The 24,000-nt window shown below is 46.2% G+C and overlaps 1 protein-coding gene across 1 annotated transcript in view; it reads right to left on the reverse strand.

Moving 5' to 3' along the window:
- PDGFRL (platelet derived growth factor receptor like) overlaps positions 1-24,000 on the reverse strand; it is a 673,754-nt gene that overhangs the window by 230,971 nt on the left and 418,783 nt on the right. Inside the window, exon 3 of the mRNA XM_085642004.1 lies at positions 23,547-23,698. Within this exon, the coding sequence (XP_085498130.1) occupies positions 23,547-23,698 (152 nt within the window). The remainder of the gene's footprint in view (positions 1-23,546; positions 23,699-24,000) is intronic.

The raw sequence follows: 24,000 nt of genomic DNA on the forward strand, positions 1-24,000 counted from the left end.
TGAACCCTGGTAATGGCGAGGACAGGCGTGTGCGTAGGTGTGCTGAGGCGTGGCATACTGAAAAAAATACACGCACGCGCTGCCTGCCGCAAAACCAAACTCAGCCCACTGCCCAATCAGTGTCCCGGAGCCCCAGCCCGCCCATTGACAGCAACACTAAAGGGCCGCAGTCCATCCGCTGTGGCGCCGCGCAGCTTATAGCAAATTTGAAATGCCGTGCATCATCATTGGAATAAATAAAATAAGTCGGACCGACGGTCTGTGGAGTCAGTAATATGACTCATATGTGATGCGCGCCGCGCCTGAGGTAATTTAATTTTATATACTGCCTAACATTCACATTGCCTACCATATGACCAATTATATGATGTGCAGAGTCAGAGTTGCAGATTCGTGGTGGTAGACCCGGCCCTGTCAAATAGGTGCCGGTGCTAAGCACCGGCAAGCACCGGCACAAATTAAGCACTGCCAATACCAATACCACCACCAGCAATACCACCACCACCAATACCAATAACACCACCACAGCGCCTCTCGCACACTAGTAGTAGCAGGGGCACTGTACGAGGCCAGAGCTGCAGCCGAGACCATCCCTCCCTCACTCCATGCCTGCCATAAAGCAGAGCCCGCCCTGCACCAGGATGTGAAGCCAGTGTCCTACTACAGCTGGAGTGTTTTTTAATATGCCAAAGATAGCAATGACATTACGCAATGCCCCACTGCACACTCAAATCACGGAGAGGGCAGGAAATAGCCCCCCCCCCCTCCTGCTCTTCCTTTTGAGCTGTGACAGTGTAATCACAGAGCGAAAGGTGTTGGAGCGCTTTGTTAGTGTTTATAGCTCGGATCATATGTAACTCTCACTTCACACTTTCTGTCTGTGTAATTTACAACACTTGCACATCTTCTTCACTGCACTGTATATCACTACTTTGAAGACGTTGCAGGCTGGTCTCTTCCTCTGATATTTACAATCTAATAAGTGGCCGAGAAGGCCCTTTATTGCAATTCAATAGGTCTCGCATTTGCAAGAGTTTAAGCTATTAGTATTGTAAATGACAATGCCTTTTATTTATGTGTTAAAACCCAAAACACAAATAAAAGGCATTGTCATTTACAATTCCAATAGCTCAAATCTGCGTGAATGTGAGACCTATTGCATTGCAAATGCTTGTTTTTCTTTTGGTCCGTCGCAATGCAACCTTGAGGCTACGTCATAGTGCTAGCCTTGTAGGCTGATGATGAAGAGGCAGGTGTTCTTGACCAGTGGCGGAGTATTTACAGTCAGTGGGGTCTGGTTCCTCAAAGGAAGTGGGGTTGATGTAGCATTCTTTTGAGTATTGGCAATTAATCAAATGTATCAAATTGTATAGTGTTATGTAGACAAAAAAAGCACCAATAAAGGTTTCTCCGCTATTTAAATCAAATGTAACTTTAAAAAGAACTCTAAGGCATGCAATTTGTGTTCCCCTCTTAATAAAAATACTAGAACTTTTTCCATCTTATGAATATTATACTATTTCAAAATTGATTTCTACATCCTACAACTTGCATTTAACATTACCATAAATACTACTAAGCACCAATCACTCGTTCTCAAGTGATTTCAACATCTGGTAGTGAGCCGTTTTAGAGAGAATTCAGGTTCAGTAGAAAACAAGTTTTTCGTGTGATTGTCAAAACTCAATCTTTGCTTCAGTATGGGCCAGAGAGTCATGCCTTACATAAGCAGCTGCAACACTGTGTTGAGGACTTAAAATGATGAATTACCACTGAGACCAGAGAAGCAGCTACTAGCACTGTCTAGAAAACTTAGAATGGGAGAATTATCGATGAGACCAAGAAGCAGTAAGCAGCACAGTCTGGATGACTTAGAAGGAGGAACTAAAACTGTGAGACACAGCTGCAGCACTGCCTAGAAGACTTAGAATGGGGGTGTTACTGATGAGACCACAGAAGCAGCTAGCAGCATTGTCTAGAGGACTGATGATGAGGAATTACCACTGGGAATAGAGACACAGCTGCAGCACTGCCTCGCGGACTTAGAATGGAGGAGTTACTGGCTGACCAGAGAAGCAGCTGCAGCACTGTGTAGAGGACTTAGAATGAGGAATTTCCACTGGGACCAGAGATGCAGCTGCAGCACTGTCTAGAGGACTAAGAATGAGGAATTTCCACTGGGACCAGAGATGCAGCTGAAGCACTGCCTAGAGGACTAAGAATGAGGAATTTCCACTTGGACCAGAGATGCAGCTGCAGCACTGCCTCGAGGACTAACAATGGAGGAGTTACAGACTTGTCCGCAGGAGCAGCTGCAGCAGTGTTAAGGGGACTAAGAATGAGGAATTTCCACTGGGAACAGAGAAACACAAAAGAACCATTTTGGACTGGCGTGTCAGCTCATCTTTATCAAATGTTGCACAGATATATTTTGTGGTCATGCTTCATTACCTCAGAATGGTGTGCCTGAAATGTTTGTCTGTTCGGTCACTCTGCTTCCCCCGTTCCCCTCCCGTCGCAACCTTTTTTTTACATTCTGTGGGGGGATCTTAGCTCGAGTGAACTATGAGACGAGATGCGCAGTGGGAGGGGGAAGAAGCATGTGGGGGTCTCAGAGGAGGCAGCAGAGGAAGTAACGCCTTGGAGGTGAATGATAGACATTATTATAAGGCCTTCCTTTGCTCAGGTCAAGTGCATGGTGTGTTTATGAGGTGCCACCTCTAGATTTCTGCCAGATGACTGTCATTGTTCCAATGCTGCCATCAGATTGACAGATAGCTTGGTTGTCCTGCCCAGCAGATAGAGCAGGATGTCTTCTTTCTTCCTCTAATGCATGTAATCAGTTGACCCGGGGATGACCCAGAAAAAGTGGAGCTGATTTTGCGCATGCCTTTTCAAGTAGTTAAATACAATCATAAATGGTAACACACAATGGGCAGTAGGTAGTTTTAGGAAATATTTTTTAACATTAGCAATATAAATCCATTTAGTGTAAAGAAAGAAACACTGTTCCTAATTAGTGCAGTAACTCTAATTTGTCATCAATAACGGACACTGTAAAGGACAGTTTTAAAGCAAGCATTGGCAAAGCCAGTAAGTTTCATCTTTGTAACCTATTGGCTTTTCTAATGGGTTTTAGCCACACTGCAGTGTCTAGGGTAACAAGCATTGGCATAGCTAATAGGTCTCGCATTAATTAAGTTTGAGCTATTGGCATTGCTAAATATTGCAACACCAATTGCAACCAAAGTCTATAAATTGTAGGGCCAAAAAATGTGTATTTATTTTTGTAGCAATGGTGGCATGCTGCGCTTTAGATGAATATGTTTAAAAGAAAAGTGCGCCATACTGCGATTGCTAAAATAGTTAATTGTGGATGCGTTAACAATTGATGTGTGCACTGATGGCTTGTGGTATGTGTGCCGGTAGAAATTGTGCACTGATGGCTGGTGGTGTGTGTGCCTGGTGGAAATGTGCACTGCCGGCTGGTGGTGTGTGTGCCTGGTGGAAGCGTGCACTGACGGCTGGTGGTGTGTGTGCCTTGTGAAAGTGTGCACTGGCGGCATGTTGGTGTGTGCCTGGTGAAAGCGTGCACTGACGGCTGGTGGTGTGTGTGTGCCTGGTGAAAGCGTGCACTGATGTCTGGTGGTGTGTGCCTGGTGGAAGCGTGCACTGACGGCTGGTGGTGTTTGTGCCCGGTGAAAGCGTGCACTGACGACTGATGGTGTCTGTGCCTGGTGAAAGTGTGCACTGACGGTGTGGGTGTGTGTGTGGTTGTGTGTGTGGTTTTGTATGTGTGGTTGTGGTTGTGTGTGTGGTTGTATGTGTGGCTGTGGTTGTGTGTGTGTGGTTGTGTGTGTGGTTGTGGTGTGTGTGTGTGTGTGGTTGGTGTGTGTGTGTGGTTGTTGTGTGTGTGGTTGTGTGTGTGTGTTGTGGTTGTGTGTGTTATGGTTGTGTGTGTTGTGGTTGTGTGTGTTGTGGTTGTGGGTGTGTGCTTGTGTGTGTGCTTGTGGTTGTTTTTGTGTGGTTGGGTGTGGTTGTGTGTGTGTGTGGTTGTGTGTGGTTGTGTGTGTGGTTGTGTGTGGTTGTGGTTGTGTGTGTGGTTGTGTCACGGGGCAGAAGGAGAAAAAGGAACAGAATCACGGGGGCAGCGAAGGGGACAGAAGGAGAAAAAAGGCACAGAATCACGGGGGCAGCGAGGGGGACAGAAGGAGAAAAAAGGCACAGAATCACGGGGGCAGTGAAGGGGTCAGAAGGAGAAAAAGGCACAGAATCACGGGGGCATCGAAGGGGACAGGAGAAAAAAGGCACAGAATCACAGGGGCAACGAAGGGGACAGAAGGAGAAAAAAAAGCACAGAATCACGGGGGCAGCGAGGTGGAGAGAAGGAGAAAAAAGGCACAGAATCACGGGGGCAGCGAAGGGGACAGGAGAAAAAAGGCACAGAGTCACAGGGGCAGCGAAGGGGACAGGAGAAAAAAGGCCCAGAATCACAGGGGCAACAAAGTGGACAGAAGGAGAAATAAACACTTATAAGTTTCCAAAGGCGAGACATTTGGCTATGCCAATGCTTGTTTTTAAGGAACAGTTTTACCGATGTCAGGACTCTAACCCGACACCCCAGTTCGAAAGTCAGCAGCTCAGGAGGTTACGCCACAGCATCTCCGCTGCTGGGCATAGGCGTCAGTGTGTTTAGCTGCAACTTTCTTAATTTATTTTTTTCTCTCTTTTGTATTAAGCTAGGAAGCAACTTTAGAAAAGCGTCATTTCCAGCTCAAACCAACATAGCTCACCATGAAAGCAACTCATAAATAAGAGTATTGTTCAAAAACGTTTTCGTAGCAGGTTTGTCTTCAAATGGATATGCTTTATGATCTGATTGAAGTCATTTGAAAAAGTTGGCATATTGTATTATATTATCAGATATCGAAAATATATGATGAAAACTACTAATCGTCATTAAAAAAAAATGAAAAAGGATTGCAAGTTTGTTAATTCTGCTAGTGTGGACGCTGAAATAACGCAGATTAAAGATGGCCGCTGTGTTTGCAAGCATCCTCCCCTCGTCGATGTTCACTCTCCCATGTGGGTATTCTTCAGCTGAAGAGCGAATTCACAGTTTGCGGGTGGAAGGAAGGCAGCTGCTAGTGCCGCCCTCTGAAACAGGAGTTGTGTTCTGTGATAACTGGCCCAGACTATCAGGAAGGAGCTGGAGGTTGCAAATGTAGGGTAAGGTTCACATTCTTGTACCTTGCTCTCTCAAAAGAATCATCTAGTAAGTAGACCGATAATGAAGTTCGGCTTGATTTCGGCCAGTGAGGAAGTGAAGATAATTACCCCAGACAAATGTCTTAAGACTGTACAGAAACACATTATAAGACACGCAAGACAGCTGGGGTGCTGATTGCTGATCCCTGCTAAAATACAGCGGGCGCGTAGGTGATGTGCAGTTAGTTCCGAAAGTATGTACGGTAGTCATCGCGATCACACTCAAAGCGAAAGTGATTGCGATCGCGATGCGCGCAGCAGCGGGGGGAGGGGCGGATATGGGCCTGAAGGCTGGCGCAGGAAAGGCAGATGGCTGGGCGAGAAGGGAGGGGGGAATGCGGGGAGCAGCTGTGCGCGTGCACGCCATCGTGCACTGTAGCTTGTCGCCAGCACAAAAATGCGGGTAGCACTTTCTAAACCCACCGACTAAATGTCTCGCAGAGCATCGCTTACGCGATAGCTCAGGCGAGACCTAAAAAAACAGACTTCGATGCGGCTGCCCACATCATTTTGTAGGCACATACGCAGGTTTTTCAACAACAGACAGTTAAAAGGTGTCCACACGCCAGCTGTTTAGAACAGTTTTTTATCATCTTTATACTTTAGTCCTTTTCAGTATTTTTTCAGTTTCCCAAGGACGCAGGAACGTACTGGAAGGTTTTAGATGTGATCCCTCAAGTGTAATCAAGCATTTCTATATATACAAACATTGCAAAAGCAATTGGTCTCCCAAGTGACACTTGCTGCCATTACGTTTTAGGTTTCACCTAGTCAGCGCATGCGGTGTCTCTGCAAGACTTTTCTTAACATACAGTGGGCTTACAGCCCGCCCATAGCTTACCATTTGTTAGCTTTAGGGTCACTCTAATTTCCTTTGTTCCCCTTTGTCCTGGCATGCGTAGGTCATGTCCTCTTGTGTTTGGTCCTCTCCTGGAACATGGACCAAGTACTTGTGTCCATCCACTGCTCCTGTTTCTCGAGCTACTTTTTTTGTGTACAAACACTCTATATGAGTCCATCTCCAATATCCCATGCATGTAGCGTCTATTCCCTACCACTTGCTCCTCTTCCATGTTGCTTCTTCTTTTTCCCTCCCACTACCCTACATTCTATGGCACTGCACTCTAGGCCACTAAAATCTATTCTGCGCCACTGCACTCTAACCTACTGCATGCTACACCACTCTACTCTGCACTACTCTACTCTACACTACTGCACTCTACACCACTGCGCTCTACTCTGCACCACTGTAGTCTATGTAACCGTACTCCACGCCACTGCATTCTATGCCATTGCATTCTACTCTGCACCACTGCACTCTATGCCACTATACTCTGCAACACTCTACGCCACTGCATTCTTCTAAACTCAACTCTATTCTACACCACTGCACTCTACGCTGCTACACTCTACACCACTGTACTCTGCACCACTTTACTCTATGCCACTGCACTCAGCACACTGCACTCTACTCTGCACCACTCTACACTGCACTGTATACCGCTGTACTCTGCACCTCTCTACTCCGTGTCACTACTCTCTACGCCATTGCACTCTACACCACTCTACTCTGCACCACTGCATTCTAAACTTTTCTGCTCTCTACTCTACGCCATTGCACTCTAAGTCACCCTACTCTGCGGTGTTTGGACAAAATATCGGAAATACAAATATCGTAGGACAGAATATCGTGCCAAAAATATCAAGGACAAGAATATCATGAAGGTCATTTTCTGTGGATAAGTCAAGTTTTACTATATATAACTCCACATATCTGTACCTTGTTAATATATATATCTTCAAAGTACATACATCTAGAGATAGGAATAGTAAATGTATACTTTTCTATTTGCACTTACCTTCTCAATGTTCTTGTCCTCGATATTTTTTTACATGATATTCTGTCCACACGATATTTGTGTTTCCAATATCGTCTCACTGATCCCTAATCAGCACCACTCTGATCTACTACATTTTACGCCACTCTACTCTATGCCAAAGCACTCTATGCCACTGTACTCTGCACCCCTGCACTCTATGCCACTGCACTCTACTCTACTGTGCTCTGTGCCACTTTTCTATGTACCACTGCACTTTACACCACTAAATCTATGCCAGTCCACGCTACTCTATGACACTTTACTCTATGACACTCCACTCCACTATACATCACTCTATGACACTGTATGCCATTCCACTGTACGCCAGTACAAGCCACTCTTCTCCCCGCCATACCACTCCACACAGTGTCACTTTAAGGCAATCTACCCCACTCAACTCCACATTATGCCACTTCACTCTATACCACTTTACTCTAGGCCACTCTTTTCCACTCCATTCTATGCCACTGTCCTCTATGCCATTCAACTGCACCCTACACTACTCCACACCAGTCTATGCAATGGCACGCCACTCCATTCTTCTCTACTCCACTCTACTCTAAGCCATTCTAGTCTGCCTCACTCCACACCACTCTACACCACTCTACTCTACTCAAATCCACTCTAAAGCACACTATTCTACACCACTCCACTCTAAGCGTCTCTGCACCCCTCCACTCCTTTCTATGCCACTTAACTCTGCGCTACTTCACTCTACACTACTCTAGGCCATTCCACGTTACTCTACTCCACTCCACACCACGCTGCTGTACAACATGACTAAAGGTCTTTGGCAAAGCCCTCAGCTCTTGCAAAGGTAAAACCTACAGGCTCCACCAATGCTTGTTTTCCATCTTTGCCCACGTGCATAAAGGGTAATAACATCAGCAGTGGAAAGATACAACTCATCCAATTAAAACACAGTGATAGTGAAAAAATCCTAGGACTAGTAAAACAGAACACTAGAGGGGAAAGCCACTAAATCAATAAAAGACAGAAGCTTTTCACAACTTACTATTCTGAAAATGAAGGCCTAGGCATTGTGCCTAACTTGCAAATACGGTACCATAGCACTTTTGTACATAAAATATATATCAGGCCATACGTAGACCTATTAGGACATACACAACACCAGGCTGGAGCATTTCTATGGAGAACAGGCAAAAGAATACGTTCAGTGGTCATGGACAGTGTCTTAGTGGTATACTGAAACAAAGTTGCTAGCAAATCTGCGTAACAATAGCAAATGTAACAAGCATTGGCATAGCCAATAGGTCGCGCCTTTGGGGCCTTATAAGTGCTTTTTTTAAAAGTAAATTACGTAAGTGGACGGACACAGGCTGTCTGAACATGAAAGCTGTAGGGAGAGATGAAGATGGTGTAGTGCAGCTAACACTGCATTAAAGTTCAATTTTACCCAGTTTGTGGTGTGCAAAGCACAATAGCAGTGAGAGCTGCCGCCCTCCCTGGAAACGCCTGCAGCTATTTAAATGCAGAGTCCTGGGTGGGAAGTGTTTTTCAGGTGAACCGGGGAAATGAAGCAAAGTGCAAGCACCGCCCTGCACTGTTGTGAAACGACACCCAATTCTCAGAGGGTACTCCACTGCACTAACACAATGGACCTGACATGTTGCTTTCCCACCTGGACTGCACACGATAGGCATAAAATGCAGAATAATGTATTGTGCACAACGGAAGTCTGCACTATCTCTGAGACATGGAAAATCATGCTCCATAAAAGTTCGAAATCCAAAACAATAACAAACAACCCACTTTCTATCACTTTTGCTGCAACATTAATTTGATCCTTGGTGGATAACAAACTTCTGTTACACTGAAAATGATTCTCTCCCACAGTATGTACAACAAACAATCGGATCCACAGAACCACCGGAGGCTTGTGGAGTGAAGTTGTTGGTCTCTCAAAGGCTCTTGAGCCTCCTTGGAGTTAAGAGCAGTCTGCATGGTCTCAGGCGCCACAGGTGAGAGCAGCCTCTGTTGTCTTGGAGGTGACCCCCAGCACTGTATTGCAGTGAGCCTCGAGCCCTCCCGCCTGCAGGAGTTCTTGACTTAAGCTACCAGCAGTTCAAGAGGGAGGAGAGGCAATGGGTGGAAACCGAGAGAGGAATGGCAGGCGGGGAGCGCAAATTGTCGGAGGAAAGTCAAAGAGGCAAAAGAGAGTGGGTGAATAGGACGGGGGTGCGAAGGGAGGCTGCACGGAGGAAGGAGGTAAGCAGAGACGGGGAGAAAGAGAGAAGAAAGTTGAACAGGGAGGGTTTAGGAAAACAGAGTGGAGGAGTGGGGAGAAAAGGACGAGAGGCTGCGGGGGTGGGAGGCATGGTCAGAGAGGAGAGGTGGGGAGTGAATAAAACAAGCGCGCCGCCAAAGTGAAAGCGACCGCACTGTGTTTAATTAGTAACTTGATCCACGTCAAGGAATGCAGCTGCCACGCCGCGCGCCACTGCTCGCTCCCGAGAGCAAAACGTCGTGGGAGTGAACCTTTGGAGAAGAGGAGGGACATGCACCCGCCTTTGGCCGTTTGCGTGCTTTTATTATTGAAAGCCACATGCAAAAGCCAATCCAATGTGTGGGAGGAGTCAGACCCACACAGAGAGGTTTGGAGAAGTTTAGAGTGCTCACAAGAAGCCTCCCATAGTGCAGCGCATGCACGCTCCGCTAGGCTCGACCTAAAAATGTGCAAAGGGACAGTCCTTGCATGGCCTCAAACTCTTGAAGCAATACAATATTGTAAACAAGTCATGGAACTGAGGTGTGCTCGAAAACATGAAGACTAGCAAAGGGTATTTGTATGAATTATCTGTGGAAAGTGGCTTTATAATTCTTTAAAAGGCCCCTATAAAGAATTAACTTGTTAAATCAAATACCCCTTATTTGGACATATTCAGAGTGTCTGTTTGGTGCTAAAATAATCAATTAGTAATTAAGACACTGACCCTGGGAGATGAACCTGGTGAACAAGCCTAGAGCGCACTCAGTCCTGCCATCTGCTACCTTGCCAAAAAGTCATTGGCCAGCAGGTGAAAACCACAGACATAGTGTGCCTGGCATCCTGACATCTTCGTCCAAAACACTAGCCCACTCTCAGTGCTCTGTGGAGAAATAGAAGGACGCTGCCACCCAGTGTGAGGTTGTTCGTCCACAAAGCAATACTCCGACTAAAACCATCTGCCAAGAGTAGGCAGTTTAACAAAATCTATAAAATGTTCAACAATTTAAAGCATCAGTGACTTCACAGCAATGTAAAGTGGGAGTACGAAAACATGAACTTAAATCAGATCACAGAGTAATTCATAAAAACGCATCTAAAGAAATCATGGAAAACGTGACGTCACTAATATATTAAAGCATTACGTTTTTGAAAAGCAACTCAAATGATGAGATTAATCTTTGTGAATACCCAGTTGAAGAGTCGGCGTGATCAACCTCATTTACTCCCAAGCACCCTTCTCAGACCTCACCCTCCTTTATATGGTCTGGCTTGACAGCGCAGCGGTCACCAGACACTTTTGTGAGCACCATCAGGAGAGGGGCCTTTGCTCCACCCACATGTTGGACAGTGGCGCAACGATAATTGAGGGGGCCCCCCTGCAAGGTACGTGGAGGGGCCCCCTCCGGACTCTATCAGGAGCTCCCGGCCGAAGTGCAGTGCTGAGGGGGCCCCCTGGAGCTTGGGGGCCCCCCGCACTGCAGGGGATGCAGGGGCCTATGTTACGCCCCTAATGTTGGAAGCCAGAAGTAAGTGTTTTGAATGGGCATACGCTGTGTGCTTCCACTAAAAAGTGCTTGCCCTCCCCACAAATGCAATCATTTTGTTTATTTATTTAGCTTCGTGGACTTGAACTTTAAGTGGCACACACATGCCACTGTAATGCTATCAAAGTGTCTTAGCTAACTAGAGAATCTATGGTGTTTCATCTGGCAGCAGCACAGATAGGGAGGAGGCAGTCATTAAATTACATTGATGTTTAGGTCTGGTTTGACAGTGCATTCATAAACCACACCTATTGGCAATGCCAAATGTTGTTTAGCTATGTCACCCAACTAATAAGCACACAACCACTACTCACATAAACAACCTACTACTTCCCCATTTGAGTTCCATTCCCATCATTTCATCCCTACTCTAAACTCTACTAAACACACACGAAAGCAAGAGTGCAAACCTAACACAACTAAAGCGCATGTTAAATGAATAAATAAAAAAATAAAGCAATACTTAATACCAATCTACTAATTATTAACTCTAATCTTGGTTTCTGGAGTAGCATGCTACTCACCCGCAAAACGGCTTCAATGCCTCGTCTGGGGTAGTAAGCGCTATGTAAATACAATTTACAATTACAAGTTTATTGGACCAATTATAAATATCATCTCAAATGCAAAACACTTTCTGGCTCAGCACAATTTAATGCAGCTTAGCCTAGAAACAGAAGAGAACACATGATGTATGTATGCACAAAGGAAAGACAACAATCACTTGAAGGCACCTGCGTGTTCCACAAGGAAAGAAGCCTGACAAAACTGTTAAAATCAACAAAACCAAGCCATATCTCTTTAAGTTTCCCTTGCTTGCAGTAGTGACCTAACAGACATACAACATGAAAGTAAATAGAATGAAACAATCAAAATATTCAGGCAATGAAAATATGTGGAACTTAGGACAGCAGCAGCACCAGGAAAGAAAAAACATGTGGTGTACTCAAAAACAGCAACAAACAAGACGATAAACAAAACTGTCAACCCTCGGACGCTGGTCAGTTTTAAGGAGTATGTGTGTAGGGATAAGCAATCTTCAGTGTTCTGAATGCTGTAAACTCCATTGTTGCGGACCCCAAAACATTAGGATTTTCAGCAGAGATGGTACAGCTTCTTGACCAATTAAATATATGCAACATTTGCAGGGAGAAGTGGACAAGAAATATATGTGTCTTTCTCTCTTTTTCCTGCTCAGATAGGGTTGGTGTGGGTGGAGAAGTTGTGGGAGGGCGGAACAAGGCAAGATAAAAAATAGAGGCAACTAGGAACGACGAGAAAGCAACAATAAATCTGGGGGAAAATCGATAGGGACAGCAGCCCATGAAGGAGAGAACTACAAAATGCATGCACTCTCCTGGAGTGCTTAAACAAAAAGAAAAAAAGAAGTTCACTTAAAGTGAGCAGTGGAAGGACATAAATCATCCACATCAAGAGAATGGTAAAGAGGCTGGGCTCCAGGACACACACAGAAAGAGTAAGGGAAACCATTGAATAATAAGGAAGCAAATGAGATTGACAGCTATGCCAACCAATGTTAGGCAATGGGCGGGTTATAAGCCCACTGCAAGTTCACAATCAGTTTCTCGGTACCAGACAGCTTGTTCTATCTGGTACGCTCAGCCTAAAAAGGTGGTGTAATAAAGGGAAACACAGGCAGGAACAAGCTTAAGCCAATGGCAGCTATCAGCTTTCTGTACTGTTTGCCTCAAAAGTGATTGCATCCTCAGCAGAGCTGGGTTGGCCGTTTATTCCATTGGGTATTTCCCCATGGGCTGGAACCATTGGAAGTCGGTTTTTAAAGGTAGACAGCCACTGCCTCTGTCTCCGGTTCCCAGGGATTTATGTCAGTAGGCACAGCAGGAAAAAAGACAGGGAACAGAAAGACAGGGGGATAAACAGAGACAGAGAGATTGAAAAAAAAGTTACAGGAAAGGAGTGGGGCTAGTGGGACCGTTTTAACCAGGGCTGCTTTTTGTTCTCAGTCCGGCCCAATCATCAAAGGGTGCAGTTGGTAGCTGGGGCATAAATTTGCCTTATTCAGCCTTCATTCAACTGATGTGTTAATGTAAGAATGTCTTGGAGGGATGAAAAGTGCAGAGTCAAGAAAGTAGGCCTGGGCCATTTTTCTTTTGTTCAATCCACTTAGATTTTGAAGAAACTAGGTAAGTAAAGCAGATCACAAGTCCAACAGAAGTTCGGAAACTATTGGCAGCCTGTCATTGGACTTAATGTAGCCTGTACTGGCAATGATCACTATGTATTACTTTAAAAGCAATGTGCATTTAATCTACCTTTAATTGTCTACAAAATATATTTATATCACAAACAAAAACACATCAAATTTAAAGGTAATGTAAACATTTTGCCCAGTGCATCAAGCATCCATCCGTACGTGCAGATTGTTTGGGGATCCCTGGCCTCAAAATGTTTACATTACCCTGGACCAAAGTTCAAGGTAATGTAAAAAAAACGTTTTGTGCATCAAACACCCATCCATAGCTGCAGATTGTTTGAGGATCCCTGGCCTTCGTGGCTTCCAGAGAAAAGAGAATAATTGTATGAGTGTGTGAAAACGGATTAGTGTTGGATATGAAATTGTTATGACTGGTTATGGCTAGACAGTTTGGCCTAAGAAGTCTAGCAGAGCGATGCATTGTGGGAATGGATTTAGATATGGTGGAGGAGGTAGCCAGACTATTGTCGCGAGCCAGCATATTTGAGACATGAGTACAGACCAATAAAGGACAAGAAGACCATGGGGCAAAAAGAAGGAAAATTGTTACATACCAGTGGCAACAGGTGAAAGGGTAGCTATTAATAGATTGCCATGGTATCTCCCTGGCAGCGTAGGTGACCGTCAACATACTGCAGGTAATGTCATGGGAGAAATATATGAATTTAAGGAAACAAATGTTATGAACCTAGGAGACTTGTAGGATGATGGAATTTGCCAAGGAAATATATATGTAATCAAGGGGGTATGAGAAAAGGATGTGAGGTGGCATTTAAAGAGTGAAAGTGATGCAGTAAGTGATACTGCGGGAAGGTGATCCGTCCTCCTTTCAGCACATTTGCAAGCCTAAGCCCTTACCTGTATACATTTGTTCATTTTTATATTTTTTTATGATTACCACGCATGGGCCATCATCCCTGAATGTTTGCTACTTTAGAGGTCAGTTATTTTTTATTGAATTTGCAGAATGTGTTCCATACACCCCCGCTTACAACCGCTGGTGGGATGTGAAATAATAACATTAAACTTTGAACTTTTCCCCTTCCATCTTTTCCTAGGGGACTATAATATAGCAAGAATCGTAGAGGTCAGTCTCTTGCTGCTGTATCCACTCAACACCGACTGGCAGGCATCATGGCTGCTTGTTAGGTTCAAGAGTTGGTTCTGGGAATTTCGGTATCCTAAGTTTGTAGGGTAATTAGCAAGACTCTTAAATATCTGGGGCATCTGAGGTATTGAAATGTATTAGAAAGGACAGTGATAAATGGCTCCCACACTTACTGGAAACTTTTCCCTATATACTCAACAACTCCCAGACCCGGTAGAGCGAGGCTCTGTGCTCTGGTAGTTTATTCTTGCCTGACTGCATAATAACATGTTTTGTGGCATAGAGAGCCAGGGCCAATTGCTTACTTTTCAGTGAGTGGAGGGGAAAGGGCTGCCGGTTGTTCAGGCCAAGAATGACATAGGCTGGAAATCTTTGGATCTGGATGTTGAATAACACATCTATATCACCCATCACTGCCTTCCAGTATTTTGACAATTTGGGAGAGGGCCAAAGGAGGCGAAGGGAAGTGTCACGGCTGCAGCAGCTTCTGCAACAGTTTCCAGAGTTCCCAGGATTCCACTTGTGAATTCTTACTGGGTCAGTTACCAATCTGAGGTTATCCTCAGAGCTGCTTCCCTGACTGTGGTGATTCTAGTGGTGACCTCAGGTCCTGTGCCTCCTTTCATGTTGTTATCTGTGGAAATTCTCGCTAACTCTGACTTCAATCTCTTTTCTCTAGGATTTTGTCTAATTGCTAGGCCCGTGAAAAAATAAGTTAATGTAAGTAAGTTTAATCTTGCACATGTATGATGTGAAGTGGAGAAATATGTGTAATTGTTTTTTTTAGAATAGGCTCTCCAGATGCCTTTCTACCCCATTTCTTTGAGCGATACGTTTCTGTTGTTTGTAGCTGCAGCTGTCTGCTCAATTCTCTGGGCTGGTTTGTCCAAGCCATTATAGCTGAAGTCACTCACAATAATGATCTTCCTGTCTGGTGCTTGTAGAATAGTTGATAACGTCTGTTTGACAAAGGGCTCTTGACTGCCATTTGGCACATATGTATAGGCCAATGTTGTAGAAGTGCCTAGTGCCAATCTTAGTTCTCTCACTCGGCCATTTAAATCCATGAACTACTAATGCACCTCTTCTGTAAATGTGTTAGCTAGCAGGATGACTACTGCTCCTTTCTTTTGGGAGCCCTGGAGATTAATATTACTTCGGAAACCATCTAGGTTCTTAATCTACGCTCTCCACAACTGATTAAGTGGATTTACTGCAGCAAACTGATATCTCTGCTGGAGCCATGCAACGCTAATAAGACCACACATCTCTTAACCAGGATGTTTGGAACCCATGCATTAAAGCTATTTTTTTTCAAAGTGAAAGTATTTTTGCTACAGTCTGTTTAGCTGTGTCACTCCGTACTGTCCTATCACAGTCTTTTCTTTCTTGGACCACCTAATCCAAAGTTTATGTAGCAGAGCCCTTTCCCTAGTTCTAATTTAACAAATCCCTGCCCTTAATTCCTCTACAATATTCAACTGAACTACTCACTCTTCCCTTTTCCAATCCTGAAAAGCTAGTTGGTTACAGTGCCAGGGTTGCTGGCAGGGCATCTCTCCACATCTCCCTTTAACATGTTCCCACCACCTCCCCTGCCCAAGCCTCTGCGATATCTTTCAATGGCGACTAGGAATTTGCAAAGACACCAGCTTCAACATTCCTACTAGCTATGTAACATCCCCATCCAAATGTGGATCCTTGTTTATTGAGGGATAGACTTCTCTCACATGCATTGTCAACTGTTTTTGGTTTCTCGTTGATGGCTTGACTGTCCTGGGCGATAGTGACAGCTTCACATTTAGAATCCCTTGTAGTACATGTTACCATCCTCCAATGGTTACTTCTCTGGGTCTTTTGGTTATCCCTTGGCTGTGAACTCTCCGTTCTAGTTCCCTTAGTGAGTCCTAGAAAATGCCTCAAGAAGCACAGCTGACAATGTTGGTCACTCTATGGGATGATGAGGAGGAAGGGATGACCCTATTTATCTTTGATGCCCTTATCTCTAAGGTGTTCTGTGATTGGGTAGAATTTCTGTATTTTGGTCGCGCAACCAGAGATAGGTCTTGTTAGAGTCAGTTTATAACATGGTTTAGCTTTTCTCCCTAGCCACCCTCACTATATCCTTTTCAGTTTTCCAATTCCAATTCCAATTCCAAAAATTCTTTATTTCGGTCATATAGACCATAAAAGATGCAATGAAAACATTACAAACATTAAAACATTATTAAAATACATTTGAATAAAAACGACTCTCCCAGCGAGGAATAGTTTAAAATTACATTTAAAATGTTCTTTGAAAAGTTCAAGGGGCTTCAGACGATTTTTTCTTTCTAATCAGCCATATGGCCATAAGAAATTTGGAAACAGCGAACACAATGTGGCCCAGGGTACTGGTTTTCAAAATCCTGTATGCTTGTGCATACTCTCTGAACCCCAGGTTCTTACAGAGTGGTACTATCCAATATTTTCTGGGCCTTTGGTATGCAGGGCACACAAACAAGATGTGGAGGTCGTCTTCCACATGGTTGTTACAGCAGGGACATGTTTTATTGCCCCCATTTGTCCACTTCGAGGTGTATGAGTTGATAGGTAGTGTGCTATGCCTCCATTGAACATACAGTTTCCTTGCCAGGATGGGAAAGATAAAATCCATAAAAGGTTCAAAAACATAAGAATTCTTGGATTCTAAAAATCGCAAGGTTAGGGTGCCGCTATTTTGACCGTCCATCAAATGTGAAAGGGACCTGGCTTTGTAGATTTGTGCCAGAGCTTTGCGCGAGATTGTACGGCAGCCTCGTGCAGGGTCCTCCCACAGGACACGGAGATTAATGGCAGACAATTCGTTTTCCACAAAGTTGAGCCAGGGGATTTTGCCACTGGAGTTTAAACTCATGACATGGGTGAGATCCTCCCTATAATGATAGAGTTCGTCCGTAGACCAGAGCCTGTGCCAAAACTTCACTGGCTTAGACACAAGCTCCTCTGCAATAGGGGGGAGACCCATGTCCATTCTTAGAGGCTGAAGTGGGGTGGCACTTGGAAGGGCTAGAAGGCGCCTTAAAAAGCTATTTTCCACTATTGAAAGGCCCTTCACCGTTTTATGTCCCCATAGCTCACTGCCATACATGGCCGCAGCCTTGGCCTGGGTCTTGTAAGTTTCAAGGGCCGGACTTATGGGCTTGAAGGAAGAAGTATTAGCCACTTTCAGGATTGCACCCGACAGTTGGGATAATTTGGCCTTGGATCGTACTATCTGTCAATCCCATGCCAAGTTCTCCTGCAGTGTAACCCCCAGATATATAAAGGTGGACACCCTCTCAAGGCTAGTGGTCCCCAGGATAGGATTGGGCCTAGTTTTAGTTGGTGGGTTGAAGATCATGAACTTGGTCTTCTCTGTATTCACCTCGAGCCCATGCTGATGACAGAAAAGACCAAATCCATCCAGGATCCTCTGGATCCCCATAGGGGATTTTGAAAGGAGGAGGGTATCATCGGCAAACATGATTGCCGGTACCCTCCTACCTGCCAAACAGGGGGCGTCGTTGTCCTTGACGTTTTCCAGGTGTGAGATGACATTATTGATAAATAAACAAAACAGGGTCGGTGCCAGGACACAACCCTGCCTCACACCTCGACGCACAGGAAACCTGGATGAAAGTCTACCATCTTTCCCACACCTAACTTGCGCATAGTTGTTCTCATGCAGCCTGGCCAAGATGTTAAGTAGCTGGGGGGGGATTCCTAACTTTTCCAGCACCTCCCAAAGTTTCCTGCGCGGGACTAGGTCAAAGGCTGACCTCAGATCCACGAAGACCATGTACAATCTCCCGCCCTCGATCCTCACCGTCTTCCAGTAGAGGAGAACTAGGCGGAAGATCTGGTCCATGGTCGACGTGTTTCTCCTGAAGCCAGCCTGCAGGGGACTCAAGATGTCATTTTCCTCCACCCAGTCTAATAGATGGTTCAGAATAAGACGCGCAAAAAGCTTTTGGGGAACATCTATCAGGCTAATAGGCCTATAATTTACAGGACTCAAGGGGGACCCTTTCTTATAAATCGGGACTATTTCAGCCCCTAACCAAGAGGAAGGAATCGCCATACCTCCCAGAATAGCATTGAAGAGGACAAGAAAGTACGGGGCCCAAATGTCAGGGTGGTATCTGAACAGATCACCGGGTAGCTTGTCCAGCCCCGGTGCCTTCCCCAGTGCTAAGCCCTCCAGTGCCAGCTTCACCTCCCCCAAGGAAAATTCCAAGGCCACAACTGGCAGACAGGGGGGCTCCGCCACCATCCCTTCCGGCCAGAGAGTGGTTTCTTGATATAGTGACCCAAAATGAGCCTCCCAGATAGAGGGGGCAATATTGGGTTCTACTGCGGATAACAGATCCCCTGTTCCATTGTTTACCAAAGCCCAAAATTTTCTAAAATCTTTAGATTTAAGGGCTTCAGACAGGTCATGCCAGTGACTCCAATCCCACTCTGCCCTTGCGTTGGCCAGTACTAACTTGTACCCCCTCCTAAGGGCAGCAATCTTCACCTTGTCACTACCCTCTTTAATTGCGGAAAGAAGCTCGGTCTTAGTTTTCCTGCAAGTGGAGGTGTACCAAGTCGGAGCACGAGTTTTTTTCCTTCTAATAGGCAGGGCCGGATTGAAGACATCTGCAAGGTCTCTTACTAAGGCCTGGTGAATGCCAAATAGTCTGTCGTTGTAATCTGGGGGTCTAGATTGGTTAATGAGGGCATCCACCTCCTGGAACCTAGGGAGTGCTATACCATAGAGGTTTTTTAAAGCTTCTTCTTTGTCAACTAGCTTCCCCCATTTCACTCGGCGCCTACTTGTAGTGAGTAATATGTCTCCCTGGTCGATTACAGAATCGGTAGTTAGCATCCCTATGGCAGGGGCTGGGTGCTGGATCTCCAAGAGAAGGGAATTGTGGTCACTATCTGTCCTCGGGATCACTCTAAAATCTAAAACTTTGGGCCACAGGGAAATATCTATAAAGATGTAGTCCAACCTTGACTCATGGCCCCTTTTGTTGAAGGTGCACACCGAAGGAGTGTCAGAAGGTGTGCGCCCATTACACGCCCTCAGTGCAAAATTCAGGGTGAGAGAGGTAAGTTGTACTGCCAACGGAGACCAAGCTTTGGGGTGAGGTGATGAAGAAGGGGGGACTCCCCAATGGTCATCCTCGGCAGTAAAGGCACCCTCCATTAGGCCCTCCAGGGGTTCGAAGTGGCAGTTAAAATCTCCTCCCATCACTATTTTCGGGTTACCTGTCAATTGCCCTAAAAAAGATGAGAGATCAGCTAAGGTGGGGGATTCTTTACCCACAGCGACTGGTCGAGAGTAGACATTAACAATAGCCCATATACTTTTGTCAGGCCATCTGAGGAGGACACACTGAATGTCCGGTGAAAGTGTGTCCATTCCATCCACCTGACACCCAATGTGGCTCGCCACCCAGATTGCCAAACCTCCCGAAGGTCTCCCTCTCCCATTCGACTTTGCCGGGATTTCAAATATGTCATATCCCCTCCTGAGCTGTGGTACCCTAGCCCATGTCTCTTGGAAGAGGAGTATGTCACTTTTGCTGACCAAAATTTCCCACTCCGGGGTATCCACCTTACTTGAGATGCCAGCTACATTCCAGGACAGGATGGTCAAGCCTGGACCTTGGAATTGGGGACCTTCTTCACTTTGTGCAGACGGGATTGCATGTGCAGAATTGCCCAAGACACCCAAGCCAGTGGTTATGGGCGACCGGGTGGGTAATTCAACAACCTCCACCAATTGCGTTACAGCAACAGTTAAAGTGTTTGGTGGATCCTCATCTAAAGATTGTGTGCTTCCAAGTCTGGTCCCCCCGTCATTTGCATGGGCCAGGGACCTTTTTTTATTTGCGGGAACAGATGTACCTTCCCCCCTGAATGTAGACCCATAGGCAGAATTTATTGGGTGTTGTGGGATGTCCCCCCTTATTGGTCAATCTACTAGGTCCAGACAGGAGAATCTATTCTGTAGGACAAAATTACCATGGGCGGGCAATGAGTTGTACTTGGGTCTGTACCGTGAGCCATCTACGGCGAAGCCCACTCTGGTCCAACTCTGTTCCCTCCCCACTACTAAATTAGAAACATTTGGGTAAAAATGTGAGAGGGACACTATGTCTATGTTGGATTTGTCCGGCCTAACCAGCCAGTTGCAGATGTAAGGGGAAACCAGTGGGCTTTTAAAACTAATTATGATACAGTCCCCTGCCCTGTTTTTGGGGGTAATTCCAATCCATGGGATCCTTCTGACCATTAGCACATCACCTTTGATGTTAGGAGGGAGGGGCCTGTTAATATTAAGCCAACTGATTACCTTATTACGAAGTGAGTCCTGTGGCTCTTTGGTGTCACCAGTGAGCTCAGGAACTCCCACCATAATCGCTGTGTAAGGCACAGCCTCAGGGGGCAAATTAACCGCCCTTCGCCTAGTGTTAGGACTAATGGGGCTACCAGTATATTCATTATTAGCTCGCCCCCCACTCATTGGGTGGGGTAGTGTTGGTTGCTTAGATCTTCTGGGTGCCGGGACAGGGGGCCTAGACATATGTAAAGAGGGCAGTGGGGGAGCATGACTACCTGTAACACTATCTTCTGCCCCAGCCGGGACCTGTAAACTTGTTCCAGCAGTAGATGGACTAATCGCTGCAGAATCCCGGGGAGCCATCTGTGCACTTGAACCCAACCCCCTACTAGGACTATTCCTGTTATGTGCATCTTCTATAGCCTTGAGTCTAGTAACTATGGAATCCAATTTTACAGACAGGGGCTCCAACAGGCTCCTAAGGATATCCCTAAAAGAGCCAATCAGAGCCTCTGTCGCATTTAGAGGATCTCCACCGAATACAAACGGGCCAGAGCACCCGGGTACCACTTTGGCTAATGGCGAGTCCGATTGATCAGACCCAGTTCCCAGGGAGGAAACCACGGGAGAAGCCGGGATGTCTAAGCTAACATCTAATGTTGGGTTGGTTTTATCCACTTTGGCCCTTTTTGCCCCTCTGAGTTTCCTTAACCTTTTCCTTTTCGGAGGATGGTCGACTCTACTGCCTACGGGATCTGTTGGCACTGCAACTTGCCCTTTATCCTGCACCTTAGACATTTCCGTACAGTTGATATACGGGGTGGTCTCCACCGCCCCCGAGGGACACACAGACTCACTATCCCTCACTAGATTAGACGGAGTCCTAAGTTGTTGAAGGACTGTCTCGATTGTCTGATCGATACTATCCATGAGAGATAGATGGGTGGCGTCAAAGGGTATTGGAGTACTAACATCAATGGATGAGGAGTCTGAGGGGACCATTGAGACTGAGACATTTTCTAAGTTTGCCTCAAAGAGAGTGTCTGATGCTGTGCGACCTTTACTAGCCGCAGCACTAGTTTTCGGAAAGAATTTGTCCAGTGTACTAGAGCACTGTTGGGCAGCCTTACTCCTGGATACTCTAGTAGCCATGGCGAGAGGAACAATCAAAGCCGCAGGCTAGTGGGATAAAGAGAAGAGCCTTGAGACAGGGACACGTTAGAGGGGGGGCCCGGTCCGGTCTCTGCCGGCCTCTAACGGCCTAAAACGGCCCGCTCTTTGCCCGGTCTTCGCCCGCGCGCGTCCCGCGTACGCGTTCAGGGCGGAGTTAAAGTAGAGGAGGAAAGAAGGGGGCGGGAAGAGGAACCAGGTGCGCGCGGTGGACGGCGCAAGCACTTCTGGACCTCGCAGTCCCGCTCCCTATGCAGGTGACGTCTAAGGCACTCCCCCAGCCGAGATGACCGAGCCGCAATGCTCCCAGGCCACGCAGAGGGTCTTGATAAGAGTTCCGCTGCTGCTAGTTGCCCCTCAAAAGACAAGAACACTGTCCACACTTCCTCCGCTGCACGAGCGGCCCCCGCGCCAGCGGGGGCCGTGAGGAGTTAAATACACAACCAGGAGGGTCCAGGGAGGGTCCAGGGAGGTCCACGGGAGAAGGGGGCGGGAAGAGGAACCAGGTGCGCGCGGTGGACGGCGCAAGCACTTCTGGACCTCGCAGTCCCGCTCCCTATGCAGGTGACGTCTAAGGCACTCCCCCAGCCGAGATGACCGAGCCGCAATGCTCCCAGGCCACGCAGAGGGTCTTGATAAGAGTTCCGCTGCTGCTAGTTGCCCCTCAAAAGACAAGAACACTGTCCACACTTCCTCCGCTGCACGAGCGGCACTCAGTTTTCAATCATGGGCACAGGTGAGGGTATGTGCGGCATTGCCCCCCTAGACTCTGGACCCCCAAATCTGTAACTTCAGTCAAGTGGCCCCCGGTGCCTAACATCACTTGTAAATCTGGAGAAGTTCTGTGTCTCAGGGCCCACTGATCCAGTCAGGCTTTGGATGTTTGATGTGGCATGGACAGCCTTAATCCCACCTCCTGCCTGAGTCCACTCTCATCAGAGCTCTTGGGATGAAAAGACCCATGCAGAGGGCCCCAAACGCTTCTGGGGCCTCAGTTTGGTGTTGGCCCCAGCTGGAATGACTGCTTTTGGGTCAGGCTCGGCAGACACTGGCAGAGTAATTCTTCTCAGCTGTCTTGAATGCCCATAGCACTTTTAACAGTCCAGAAGTACAGAGGCACAAACTCATGGAGTAGGGGGAAAACCTACTGCATGACAGACTGCTTCATACTTCCTGGCATGGGGCACACAGACAATATGTGCACCTGCTCTGGAGACCTCACTATTGTTTACACATAACCCTGCCATGTGTACTTGTGCATGCTCAAACAGCTGCACGGCGTTGCATAGGACGCAGCCTTCTAACAATGTAATGCATAGACCTAATATGTTGCAGTTGCGTTCCTCCATATGGGAGTTAATCTTGAAGGTTACCTGACTATGAGCTGTGACAGAACATTATTACAACCCCTGTTTGGTGCATCCTAAGCAGCGTGCAGTTGTACATGACATCATGAGATCAAGGGCAGATGTTTTCCTTATGCCATAAATACTTAAATGGCTGGTACCACCATTTGCAGTGCTGGAAGGATCATCACCACCACTTCCAGTCCTTCAACAAGAGGGAATAAACCTTCAACCTTTGATGCAAACAAAATTTGGTGACATAAATTACAATTCTAAATCAATTGTCCCCATAACAGGTCAGGGGTAGTAAGCACTATATAAATCCAATTACAATACAATACAATAAAACGGGCTGTATTGAGCTCTGACATAATTGAATGCACTATGGACTGGCACTGACTGCGCATACCTGTGAAGAAGATGTATGTGGCACCTGTCTTCGACTCATCCTTTTTGCACTCCGGCCCATCACACGACTTGAACCAGCAGCTGAACTCCCCTGTGTCGGCTGCAGAGGTGTTCACCAGGGTCAACTGGCTGTACTTCTCGTTCTGTTTAATGCTGGAGAGAAAAAGAGAGAAACAGAGCATGGTGAATGACCCACTTTGTTGACACTGCCCACCTCTGTGATTCTGCCCATCCTGTTTTCTACAATGTGCTGTAAATGGCAGGGCCAATGAGGAAACTACTGTGCTCCCAATACCTTAATGGAAGAGAGGTGCCAGCGGTGGAAAAGAGAAAGAGGGAACGCGCTTTAAGAGGTGTTTTCTTGCAACAAAAGTAATGCCACGGTAATTAAAGCACACATGCACATGTAATGTTAATATTATTTGTACAGCGAACGTAGGTTTTTTGTCTATAAA

Source organism: Triturus cristatus, chromosome 2_2 (assembly GCF_964204655.1).
Source record: "Triturus cristatus chromosome 2_2, aTriCri1.1, whole genome shotgun sequence".
NCBI lineage: Eukaryota > Metazoa > Chordata > Amphibia > Caudata > Salamandridae > Triturus > Triturus cristatus.